The sequence below is a fragment of the Vanacampus margaritifer genome, chromosome 6, assembly GCF_051991255.1.
Source record: "Vanacampus margaritifer isolate UIUO_Vmar chromosome 6, RoL_Vmar_1.0, whole genome shotgun sequence".
In the NCBI taxonomy this organism is placed as follows: domain Eukaryota; kingdom Metazoa; phylum Chordata; class Actinopteri; order Syngnathiformes; family Syngnathidae; genus Vanacampus; species Vanacampus margaritifer.
In genome coordinates, this window is record NC_135437.1 from 21,090,353 (window position 1) to 21,104,048 (window position 13,696).

A 13,696-nucleotide genomic window follows, 5' to 3' on the forward strand; every position below is an offset into this window, starting at 1 on the left:
TTAAAACATCATAAATCATGCTGTTTCTTCTAAGTACTGTCTCATCTTGAGAGAAGCAATATGGCGGCATGGCGGCTTCAAAAGTCTTGGCCAATAGGCTATCCAGTCATTAAGATCAGTGGCAGAGGAGGCAGCCGCCATTCAACGTCACTACGTACTGAATGCGTTGCGACGTAAATAACAATGGCGGCGTATGTCCAAATATCGTTTCTACAAAATGTATAAAACTGGAAATGATTTTTGAAAAATTAATCTCATACTTATGTTAGAAACAACCAAATAAGTAATATAGAGCAAACTTGTCATTACAATCGGGGTTCCTTTCAAACATGTCAGATGCAGACATTTTAAAATGATTCTCTGGATCAATCCCATATACACACAACTATTCAAAAGTTTGTCATCACTTAGAAATGTCCATTTATTATTATTATTTTTTAAATGAAGATATAAGCGAATTTTGATGACCAGAAAGCCCTTTTGCAATTACAGCATGTTTGTATGTAATAACACATATCAAGGATTTCATGTTTTCCTGAATTGTACTACAGTACATTGATGTGCTGTACAGAAACAAACTTATGTTGCATGTTTTGATGCTGGGAGAAGATTAGTCCATTTCCACTTATCACCCACAAGAGGGCACTGTTCCCCTTTTCTTATACATGCCCACATTATTACGGTATTTATTTCTGCAGTAATTCAACATGTTAATGCAAATATTTGACAGTTAACGCTGCAGCTCAGAACTCAATTATAAATGCTCATGTCAGATTGATATACGCAATACTTTCATGATGACAGTGCATGACTATTTTTGAAGAGTGTACTTTACATGATACTTATCTGACATATGTAATTATAGACCAACTAATGTATGTGTGCAACGTGTACAATATGAAGCATGACTGCAACTGGTTCACTTGTGGCTTATCCATCATTTGGTTTGACTTGAAAAGTCAGCATTTGCAGTGGAGATCGTCACGATGCTGTCGGTGGTCATGTGCTGCCGCTCGAACACAATTCAAAGTGCTGAGCATATTAAAAAGTTGGATGTGGAAGAAATATTTTGTTGTAATGTATTTTGTCGTGAGATCTTAAAAATTGACTAGTCATCTGTTTGTATAAAAGATAAGGCTAAAACAGTGAAGATGCCTATTTTATATTTTGGACCCGAAAACACAGAGAGAGAGAATTTACGATGCATAATACATAAAGTATAAAAGAATCATAATTGCCAGTGTTAATGTGAATAAAAAAATATGGAAAACTGAATAAATGATATGAATAATTCATACATCGGAAATAAATAATTTATGAATACAAAATAACTTACTGAAAAACTACAAATTAATGTGGGGAGAGAAACAGTATTTTAAAATACAGCCATTGAAGAGAAAAACAAGTGTACATAAATTACATTAATTGTGCGAGTTTATGGAGTAGAAAATGCTTTTTCTATATGCTAATACATAAAAATTGTCAATTGAGGTGAATTCATTGATTCCGATTATTTCGCTACAATTGTCAGCATCACGTGACAGCTGCCGCGCTTTTCAAACTAATCTATCTACTCGGAGCGGCGTCGTGATTTCTCACCAACCTGACGAACTACGCCTCCGCAGCGCGCTACAGGAAAGTAGTTCCGGTCAGCCAAGGAGCATAAAAAGCAGCCGCCGCAGGCGGTCGAGTGGCGCTTTGGTTCCCTGCAAAGTTCATCCCCAAGGTGAGTGCACATGCAAAGTGTGTGTGTATGACAAACAGTTCAATCTTTTGAAAATAGTCTGCGAAGAAACAAAAGATTCCTCTTCTTTAACTCTTAATATCTAATCATGAGCTCTAATGGTAAATGAATGTGATGTAATTACTAATTTTATAAACGGTTTTATTTATTACAGGTAAAATAGTTTTTTATTGTAAATGACTTTTTTTTAAAACTTTAAATTAGCTCCTGTTTCAATTTTGCTTTAATTGTATGTATTTTAGATTAGAGAGTAACATACGTTAAGTTACTCTGAGATACCTATTACTGTTAACAGGTGCATCTAAATAGATTATAACATCGTAGCAAATTAAAAAAGTGAAAATTATATTGATTGCTCAAATATACCATCACACAAAATACTTTTAAAGAGATCACCGCCTACTAACTTATCAAAAAAAAAATTAAATCATTGTTTTTCTTAAATTTAATTTCTTTCTTGAGTTGGCAAATTAGTAATATAATAAAATAATAATTCTAATAAAATTTTTGCTAGCTGTAAATCTAAATAAACATATTTTAAAAATACATTTCACTGCTGAATAAATCAGTATAATTCAGAATGAACTACAGAAACAAAGTTTTTTAATTTATTGAGACTCACCTGTGCTATTACAAGTACAGTACACGGCGTGCACACTAAACACTTCTTCAGCCTTTAATATTTACTTCTAATTTGATGATACATGATCAACAAATCTAATTTTAGCGACTTTTGCGCAGTGACTTTTCTGTGATTACATCATTTCAAATGTGTGCTATGAAAAGGAAAACACAGTCATAGCATGCGTCCACTCTCCAGAAATACTCCCAGGTGGTTATTTTTGGTCAGTGCAGGGGGGGTGAGAATGGCGTCCCAGCACGCTCGGTGTTTCCAAGCACTGATTCACTGACACTTGGTGGTCGAGTATTTACTAGCATACGGCAACAGTCGTGAAGTCTCGTTTGTCAACAATATGAGGCAGAGTCCTCTTTGTGGCCATGTTTGTGTCAAAAGTGACCTGCTCCTCCTCTCCTCTCCTTCAGCTCCACATGAACTCTCAGTGGAATGTGGAGAGTGCAGCCAGGCAGGCATTTTGCTGTCCTTGTTGCTTTATTCACATGGGCTGTTTTATCAGCTCGCACGAAAACCTCTGTCACACTGGGCATCAGTACACCACCTCGGCCATCGTTGTTTTTGTCAAAAAAGTTAAATAATAAAAAGATTTATTTAACCCCAATAGTTGGGTCAAATTAAATTAATAACCCACAAAGCAGCCCAATTTGTGGGGTTGTTATGTGGGTTATTCATTTGACCCCACTTTTTGGGTTAATTGAATAACCCAATTGAATTGGGTCGAAAAAGAACTTACCGACTGAGTTGTTTAACCCAAAAAGTTAAATAATAAAAAGATTTATTTAACCCCAATAGTTGGGTCAAATTAAAATAATAACCCACAAAGCAACCCCCCAAATTGGGTTGCTTTGTGGGTTATTTATTTGAGTTATTTAGCCCAAAAAGTTAAATAATACAGTTTTAATCAACCCCAAAAGTTGGGTCAAATTAAATTAATGACCCACTAAGCAACCCATGTGGGTTATTCATATGACTTAACTTTTTGAGTTAATTGAATAACCTAATTGAATTGGGTCAGAAGAGAACTGACCGACCGAGTTATTAAACCCATAAAGTTAAATAATTAAAAACTATTTTTTAACCCCAATAGTTGGGTCAAATTAAATTAATAACCCAGAAAGCATCCCAATTTAAGGGGCTGTTTTGTGGGGTATTCATTTGACCCCACTTTTTGGGTTGATTAAATAACCCAATTGAATTGGGTCAAAAAATAACTTACCGACTCTGAGTTGTTTAACCCAAAAAGTTAAATAATAAAAAGATTTATTTAACCCCAATAGTTGGGTCAAATTTAATTAATAACCTACAAAGCAGCCCAATTTGGGGGTTGTTTTGTGGGTTGTTAATTTCACCCAATTTTTTGGGTTAACTGAATAACCCAATCGAATTGGGTTAAAAAAAAATAACTGACCAACTGTTATTTAACCCAAAAAGTTAAATAATAAAAACATTTTTTTTAACGCAAAAAATCGGGTCAAATTAAAATCCCACAAAGCAAACCAAATTTGGGTTTCATTTGACTCAACTTTTTGGTGAAGTAAAAAACCCAATTGAACTGGATTGATCCAACTTTTTGAGCCATTTAAGACAAAAAGTAGGGTCAAATTAAATTAATAACCAACAAAGCAACCTATTTTGGGGTTGTTTTGTGGGATTTTAATTTGACCCAACTATTTGGGTAAATTGAATAACCCAAAAAGTTGGGTCAGTCCCTTTTTGACCCATTTATTTTTTATTTTTAACCCAAGTGTTTTTAGAGTGCAGCAGCGAAGGTATCTTGTCAAAAGTCCCCAATTGAACTTCAATGAATGAATACATGTCACTGTTATCCACGACAAATCAATCACTTTCTCCGACCTCTTCCCGCAGGCACAATCCCGAAGGCACGTGTACAATCATGTCCAAGTCTAAGGACTCCTCCATCATCCACGCCCAGCAGCTGCACGCTGCCATGGCCGACACCTTCATCGAGCACATGTGCCTGCTGGACATCGACTCGGAGCCTGCTATGTCCCGCAACACTGGCATCATCTGCACAATCGGTCAGAAATACACACATACACACAAAAAATGTCAATGAAAGTGTGTTTGACTTGATGTCTTCTCTTATAAAACATACTCATGCAGGGCCTGCCTCTCGGTCTGTGGCCATGGCCAAAGAAATGATCATGGCTGGGATGAACATAGCAAGAATGAACTTCTCACATGGCACACATGAAGTGAGTGCACTCGGGTTTGGACAGGGCATCGTCCATCTACTTAGTGGGTGGTGACGTAACACGAATCTTTTGTTGAGATTGTTTGATAATGCCAGCATAATCATTTTTAAAGGGCAAGTCAACTCAGAAAATGTTTCTTTACAATATGTTCAATGCGCCCCCAAGAGTCTAATCACAGCATTCTGATTAATATTGCGTTTGCGGAATATGAAATAAGTAGCAAAATCTACTTAGAGGCGGCCATTTTGCTTCATGCTGTCGATTGAAAATGAGATCACAGTTGCTCAGGTAACGACCAATCACGGCTCACCGGTATTCTGAAGCTGAGCCATGATTGGTTGTTACCTGAGCCCCGAGCAACTGTGATGTCATTTTCACTCGACAGCAAGTGGCAAAATGTTGGAGTTGGACTGAAATAGGAGGATTTTGCTACTTACCAGTAATTCATATTCCACAAATGCAATATTAATAAGATTGTCGTGTTTAGACTAATGAAGGCGCAAAAAACATTGCAAAGAATATATTTGGGTTGACTTCCTCTTTTAATAACAACCTAATTAATATATGGTCCCTTGTCACTTGTTGCTAGGCAGAATTTTCAGAATTTGTAGCCTATGGCAAACAATGTCAGCCTCTTGAAAGAATATATCTTTAAAAAAAATTGTGTGCAATACATTTATTTAGCAATGGAACCATACTATATATAATTCTGTACATTATGGTTAGTGTGGCAGAAGTTGTGTTCACTCTATGGGAGTGACTGAAAGTGACTTTACCCTTTACAGTCGGCAGTAGTCAAGACGGTCATGTGGCCTGTGACTGCCTGTAATAGGATCTGGTTGCTTGTACTCCGTCTGTGGCAGCTTGTGATTTGGAAGTGTGTTGGCAAAAAAAAAAAACATCCTGTTGACCCCGTCACCTTTTATAAAAGGTCATCCTTCTTTGCGTCGACTGTCACCTGAGTGGACTCGGCGCAGTAAGAACTTTCACGTGGTACTCTTTAAAGGTTAAAGGAAAGGTGACTTTCAGGGTGATTGACTGCCTGTCAAGTATATCCTTGCACTAAAACAAAAAAATGATGGAGGTTATAATTGACATCTATATTCTATTAGTGAAACAGGCGTTCCTAATATTATGGCTTGTTATTTTTGCAGTATGTGGTTTGCGTTGTGGAAACGCGAAAGCAAAGTGGATGCACGAATTGTCTTGGGAAGGACAAAATGAAATTGACCTCTGCCTGGTCACTTGTCAGTACAGCTATTAATAGTTGGGAGTCTCAGAGAGTTTATATGGAGGCATGTGGGGTGTGAGTGGTCTCGCTGGAAGCAACCTTGTCGTCCCCTTTCAACATACTGTACCTCAAGAACACATTGTGGAATTATACATACTCCTCGTATACGTTATTAACGTTTCAATAAGAGGTTATTCAAATGAGCTCTTGCAACTTCCCCAACAAATACATTGTTGCTCGCTAAACATCCAACTGTACACACACACACACGTACACAAACAAAACCTTGGGAGGAAATATTCGGCTAACACTTCAAACAGCTGTTTGTGAACCTGAACTGCGTCACAAGCTAAAATTGGTGTCGCAGTTGTCGGTCAGGATTTACACCTCTTTGCAGCTTGTAATAAGAAAGTGACACACTGTCCATGGTTTTCTACATTCTGTTTTGTCCAAGTACAGTAATGGACAGCAATTTATTGTCATACTAGTGTCATTAATGTAACCCATTGGTTGGCGACCAAATCTTTCAAAAACATCGGAGAATTTGGCCTTTGCTGACTTTTGGAAGTTTGGCACCAGCAAAAGAAAAATATCTATCCCCATTTGAGCTTCCGCTTGGACTGAAGCAACTGGTCAGCTGACCTGAGGCCAGATTTTAAAACAAAAACAAGTGGAACCGGTCCAGCATATGAGTTAGAGGCTACCCACCGATGGTCTAACAATGGGAGATGTAAAGCCACCGGCGGCCATCTGACGTTGCCATCGGCCAGCAACGTAAGATGGCTGCCCTCTGTCTTCAGCTGCCTTCTTAGCATTCCAATTAAAAGGGAAGTCAACGTAGACATTTTATTGACAATAATATATTGCACGTACCCCTACTAATCTAAACACAGCATTCTGATTAATTTTGTATTTGTGGAATTTGAGTTAAGCAGCAAAATCCAGCCGTTTTTATCCATCTTACCGGGGCGGCCATTTTGCCACTGTCTGCTGTCTACTGAAAATGACATCGCAGTTGCTCCGGACACAGGTAACGACGGGTCATAACTCAGCTTCAGAAAACAGGTGAGCCGATGGAGAAAAGCGGGTGGGTTTAGCTGCTTAACTCATATTTCAATATGAATAAGAAAAGGCTTCACCTTTTACAGCTTAACCACAGCACCAATTAGCAGATTCAATTTAAAAATCGCCGTATAATTCAAAGCCCCCTAAAAAAAAAATTGGGGCAGTTAATCCTTTAAAACAGTCTCATGAAAGCGGTTTGTGATGTGGAAATTAATTTGGAGGTTCCAATGCACTTTTAAAGCTTTCCTTGTTTTTAACTTATGCGCCAACCAGTACCATGCCGAGACCATCAAGAACGTCCGTGAAGCCACCGAGAGCTTCGGAGTAGGCTCGCCCAGCTACAGGCCGGTGGCCATCGCTTTGGACACCAAGGGACCAGAAATCAGGACGGGGCTTATCAAGGGCGTAAGTTCTAATTGCTAAGGAATCACCACAGCTTCGTTGACCTTGGCACGGATTTGCACAAAGGAGGCGAGAATGAAGGTCACCAGCGCGCTCTTGTTGTCGTTTGCTCAGAGTGGCACCGCCGAGGTTGAGCTGAAGAAAGGCGAAAGCATCAAGCTGACCCTCGATGACAGCTACATGGAGAAATGTGATGAGAAGATACTGTGGCTCGACTACAAAAACATCACCAAGGTCGTTAAGAGTGGAAGCCACATCTACATCGATGACGGGCTCATTTCCCTCAAGGTCAAAGACATCGGTAAGAGCCAGGCTTGTACAGTCATAGTTTAGGATTTTTCATTGTAGTTAGTTTTTATTTCGTTTTAACTTTTTTAAAAAAAATTTTATTGAGTTATTAGTTTTTAGACAGGCTAGTTATGTCTTTTTTTAAATATTATTTTAGTATGAGTTGTTTTTATGTATGTGGAGTATTTATTGAGTGCAAGATAAAAAAGAAACAAACAACAATTCCCAAACGACTGTTCGACCTTTCTTCTCCACGTACCGAAATAAATTGAAGAAATTAATCGACAAAGATGAAATCAAAGCACATTTTTGATATAAATATTATAATAGAAATGTATAATGCAGTTTTTTTTTTTAAAGCACTCTTCTATTTATTTTATTCCAATAATGAATTTCAATTTTGGTTTATGTTGTTAGTTTTTGTTAACTAGAATAACCTTGAACTACTAATTCATTCATTTTAAAAACCAACCATTAATTTAATTTAATTTATTAATCTTACATAATTCTAGGTCTAGCAATCACTAACTATACTACATTGGTCGCACCGCGACTTAGAGGAGACTTGACATGTTTTGCCGCCATCTTTCTGCCACGGATACCCGAAGGAGAATAACTTAATAACTCTGGTGGTGTCGGGTGCTGCTTACCTGGGGCCTGCAGGTGGTCGTTACTGAGTCCCGCCGCTTGTGTCCCTCTGTTTTGCGCTTGCTAGCTTCACCCGCTAGCCGATCCTGCTAGCTCTTGCTCGCCGGCCTGTTCTCTCATTTCAAACAATGAGCGGTAGAAACTGATGGTAGGCTTGCGAAATCTGGTCTCTCGTTACATTCTATTTGTTCACCACTAGATGGCAATAAATTCTACACAATGTCCCTTTAAAATGTATGCTAACTTTACATGAGATGCTGCTGACCCTGGGAACTCTCTGCACCTTTTGTTTTTTGTTTGAACTTAAAACAAAGATAAGTGAAAGTATGTATCCAAAACGCCGACACAGCTGACAAAGTGAATTCTTCGCCTTGAAGGCCACGACTACGTGACGTGTGAAATTGAAAATGGCGGCATGTTGGGCAGCAAGAAAGGCGTCAACCTGCCCGGCGCTGCCGTCGACCTCCCCGCCCTGTCCGGGAAAGACCTCGAGGACCTGAAGTTCGGTGTGGAGCAGGGCGTGGACATGGTGTTCGCCTCCTTCATCCGCAAGGCCGCCGACGTTCACGCCGTCAGGAAAGCTCTGGGCGAGAAGGGCAAGGACATCAAGATCATCAGCAAGCTGGAGAACCACGAGGGAGTGCGCAGGTAAGTTGATACTTTACCTTTTAGATGGCGCCATCGGTAGCGGCGGCGATTCGTTTTCAATCATCTTTATCGCAGATTCGATGAGATCCTGGAGGCTAGCGACGGCATCATGGTCGCCCGTGGGGATCTGGGTATAGAAATCCCAACGGAGAAGGTGTTCATCGCCCAGAAGATGATGACCGGCAGGTGCAACAGGCTGGGCAAGCCCATCGTCTGCGCCACGCAGGTCCGATGCATCGCCGCAGCGGGGGAGGGACGCCGCTCCTCCTTTGTCGGGGGTGCTGATATCGCTATGTTGTCGTCGACCTTCAGATGCTGGAGAGCATGACCAAGAAGCCTCGTCCTACCCGCGCCGAGGCCAGCGACGTCGCCAACGCCGTGCTGGACGGCAACGACTGCATCATGCTGAGTGGAGAGACGGCCAAGGGGGACTACCCTCTGGAGGCAGTACGCACGCAGCATCAGGTGAGGGGACGGGCGAGGCGTCATCATGGGGGTCGACCCGGTCGGTGATTCCCAACCAAAACCGATGTTAGATTCTGATGGGATGTTAACCGTGAGCAAAAATATCGCGGTATCACAATATTAAAATCCCAGCTAGAATATTTGGTACCTTAAGAAACATTTTTTAAAATAAATATTAATTATTCGTCTGTTTTAATTCTTCTTAGTAAGTCGGTGTCCCATCACTGGTGAGCAATTTTCAGAACAGACCCACGGGCTACATATTTTTTGTTATTTTTAGGATAATGCACATTAACTCATTCACTCCCAGCCATTTTCACTGAAGCAACCCCCTTCGCTACCGGCTGTTTTACTGGATTTTTACAGATTTTGCAAGGCCCACAGAACAAACATGGACCCTACCAAAAGAAAGATTCGAGTCTCTTCTTTCATCAGAATTTTTTTTATCTGTTTTCGTTTTTGCAGCAATTAGCATTAGAATATAGACAAGTTTAATCATTATTCACAAACACTGAGGAAAGGAGCTTGTTGCAACATGGCCCTGGTTGATCTCTTATACTCTGCTGGCACATCTTAGTCGTTTATGTAATAACTACCATTTCTTCAAGCATTCTCTTCAGTTCTGAGGCTGCGTCAAAGCCTTCTGTGTGCGCTAGCATTAAAAAAACATATAAATATGTTTTTGGGACCATGGCAATATTTAAAATAGAACGTTTTTACACGTTCTTTGGGAGAAAATGAGTTATTTTGTGTCTCAACTCGGGGACATCATCAGCGATTCTCGTTCACGTCAACAACCGAGTCCCGAATAAACTCGAATCGCTTCCTTAAGGTACTTTTCCCCAAAAATGCTTCATAGTCCAACATATGAATAATCCAATTTGAAAAATCCAAGTGCTTTATCTTCATGCGTTTACTAAGCCATATTCAATTCAACATTTAAACATATTGTGTTGTCTACATGGCCATTGACACAGCGTAACAATCCCACGGAGATAACTTCAATATTAAGTCAAGGATGTTGTTTTGTCACATTTTCAAATGATCTGCATTGTGTGTACTAGCTCGTTGTAGCTTTGAACCTTGCTAATGCTAAGCTTGCTAATGCTACACTAGTAGCTTCATCCTTGCTAAAGCTAAGCATGCTAATGCTACACTAGTAGCTTCATCCTTGCTAAAGCTAAGCTTGCTAGTACTGTACTACGCTTGCTAATGCTAATCGTGTATGCTCGCTAATGCTAAGCTAGTTCAGCTAAGCTAAGAAAGCGCGAAAGGTGGCCAGCGTGCACGTTTGCAAAGTCCCTTTCATTTGTCGCGCGAGAGGCCAACAACTAGACAATTATTCCGTCCAATCCCCAAATAAATAGAGATGTTTAAACCATTCTCTCTCTCTATCGTTTCTCACATTAAGACTCAAATGGGAAAATTATGAATTGGTGTTCGTTTACAACAGCCAATCCGCTACTTAATTCGAATCAGCACCGATTCGTGCACAACCCTAACATTAATTAACATAGCAAAAAGTCTTTGGTTTAAGTATGCTGGAGTTAGCTCTCATCTCCCTCCCTCCACTGAGGTGTATGTAATTTCCCCCCCCTCCCCTCTCTGCTCAGATGAGGAGAAGAAGAAAAAGCAGCTGGCCTCTCGTCTGAGCTACGCTATACTAGCTAATAACAGTGAAGCATTGTAGTGTTGCATCATCGGCTGCTTTTCTTCAACTGGAACTTGGGGCTTGAGAGCTCTTTGTTTGTTTTTTAAAGTAATATTTACAAATCAAATTTACACAAGTGCCTCTTTTCAGTATTTTAAGATTACATTCGAAATTTCATGGGAGTGAGAGAAAATGTCGTCCAATTCTGGAATGACCCAAGTAACCCCATTTTTTTTCAATTTTTATTTTTTTTAACATCTTCAGATCGCCCGTGAAGCCGAGGCGGCCATGTTCCACAGGCAGATGTTTGAGGAGCTGCGTCGCACCTCCCACCTGACCCGCGACCCCACGGAAACCGTTGCCATCGGTACCGTTGAGTCGTCCTTCAAGTGCTGCGCCAGCGCCATCATCGTGCTCACCAAAACCGGCAGGTCAGATCAGACCCCCCCCCCCGGCTCGAGCAGAGTGAGCCACTTGTGACCTTTAGGGAGCTGAACCCTGACATTTTACACGATAATTTTAACTCCCTGTTCATTCCTCTCACGGGGGAGTTCATCCTCAAAAAAGCATGTGATACACGCAGCTGCCTTTTCATGAGTAGAACATCACAGATCAGCATTTCTTAACACCGTTTACAGTAGATGGAGAAGTTAGGCGGATACACTCTAAAAAATATTTAGAATATATTTTCCCCAATACACTCGATGTATTTATCTTCCTTATTGTTAGTAAACGGAAGACTCCTGACGATCCTCTTGGCTCTATTCCAGTTCACTTTAAAATTAAAGCAACACAACCAAACATTATTCCAGGATAAGAAAAATAAAGAATGAGGTGAATGAAGCCTGTTTCCTCAAATCACCAACAATTCCATTTCCACTTCTATGGCTCTCATCAACACACGCAAGATCATATTGTGATGAGGTCCTCTCATCTCCGCAGAGCTCGATCACATTTTTGACCTCATTGTTCGGCCTTGCAACTTTTCAATTTGATTCAGCCTCACTGCTGTCAGCAAGTTGTTTCCAGATGTCAGCGTGCCCCCCCCAAAAGCCCCAAATGCCTCCTGTCCACTTCCTGGCCGCTGATGAAATGCTGACCGACAAATAGTGCCTCGCTTTTAGGAGCGTGGAGCAGCCACAGATAAAATACTTGTAATCTAATTTACTGTAGTAAATGTACTTAAAACTTTTACTGGACTGGATTAAAAAAAAGAAGAAGCTGAAATTGCTGTAAAAAAAATGTAATGTACAGGTTGAACAATTACTGTAATTCTTTTTTTGCAAAGGTATATGTTAAAGAATAAAAACAAATATGATAAAACGTATCACTGCTCCTGGTCACGGCAACGTAACGATGAAATTTTAGTTGAATAGAGTTTAAGCTGAATATCCTATTAAAGGATTCAAATGATTCATCTCTTGTAATGAATGAACAGAAATAACATTTACTTCTGACAGCCTCAATATTTTTTCAGCCACCCAATTTAACACAACACTTGGGAATTGTCATGTCCATGAATAACAATTGACATCAAATATATTTCCATATAGAATACTTCCCAATCAAGTGAAACATTTTGGTTTGTCCTCCCGCAGGTCTGCTCACATGCTGTCCAGGTACAGGCCCCGCGCGCCCATCATCGCCGTGACCCGCTGCGGCCAGGCGGCCCGCCAGGCTCACCTCTACCGCGGTATCTACCCCGTGCTCTACACCAAACCCGCCAACGACGTCTGGGCCGAGGACGTCGACCAGCGCGTCAACTTTGCCCTGGAAGTGGGTGAGTAACTATCTCCAAAAGAAAACAACGGAATGGGCAATGGCGGGGAAAGTGCTAGAAAGTCCTCATCCCTTCCTTTTTCACCTCTAGTGTGATTGGATGCCATTAGAGAAGGGATTGATAAAAAATAACAAATAAATTACGGTGTGCCGAAAAAAACATGTCTAATATAAAATATGAAAAACAAACTCATAAGTACTTTGTTAGTGAAATATGGACGTTGTTACCTGTGCAGGCAAACACCAGAAGTTCTTCAAGAGTGGTGACGTAGCCCTCGTAGTGACCGGATGGCGTCCAGGTTCCGGTTACACCAACACCATGAGGGTGGTCCTCGTGCCTTGAGCTCCATCTAAGGACGATATTAACCTGCCTCCTCGTACCATCTAACTCCTCCCATGAAAACTTCCTCTTCCCAAACGCGGGCCTCACATTCAAAAAGACTGAATGATTCTGTTCATTGACTCTGACGAACTGACTCGTGTCGCTCACCTTGTACAAAATGAATTGTCGAAATTGTGCTTTTATTGGATATCCTTCAGCATGCACATATCTTAATGACTTCATTCGTGGTCCTTTTAATGTCCAACTGCTGCAATAAAACTCAAGAGGAGGATGCTAATTGTCATTTCTATTAGTGATAAACTAATGTAAAGTATAGTGACCAAGTGTTATCACGGAATCCTCTTGACAGATTAGCATTTAGCATTAGCATCATTGCAGTTCAATGCAATGTTTGCCTTTTGTTTCATTGCTACGTGTTGAAACGGATAGAAATCAATTTATATCACTCCATGACTAGACACGCTTTTCAACTGAAAGCCAAGATGAACTAAGAGTTTCCAGTATTATGGACTTGGTCATATGGAATATAAAGTCCAGCAAAAAATTATTGTTGCAATTCTTCTTCTGGAAATGAGACAA

At 40.3% G+C, this 13,696-nt stretch overlaps 1 protein-coding gene across 1 annotated transcript; it reads left to right on the forward strand.

Annotated features, from left to right (window-relative positions):
* The first annotated feature begins 1,643 nt into the window (after positions 1–1,643).
* Positions 1,644–13,388, forward strand: LOC144054186 (pyruvate kinase PKM-like). Its single transcript, XM_077569380.1, has 11 exons — positions 1,644–1,726; positions 4,248–4,420; positions 4,506–4,597; positions 7,167–7,298; positions 7,410–7,596; positions 8,609–8,879; positions 8,955–9,105; positions 9,192–9,344; positions 11,260–11,426; positions 12,594–12,775; positions 13,011–13,388. The coding sequence occupies exons 2-11, from the start codon at positions 4,276–4,278 to the stop codon at positions 13,115–13,117; spliced, it is 1,587 nt and encodes a 528-aa protein (XP_077425506.1). The 5' UTR covers positions 1,644–1,726; positions 4,248–4,275; the 3' UTR covers positions 13,118–13,388.
* Positions 13,389–13,696: the final 308 nt, after the last annotated feature.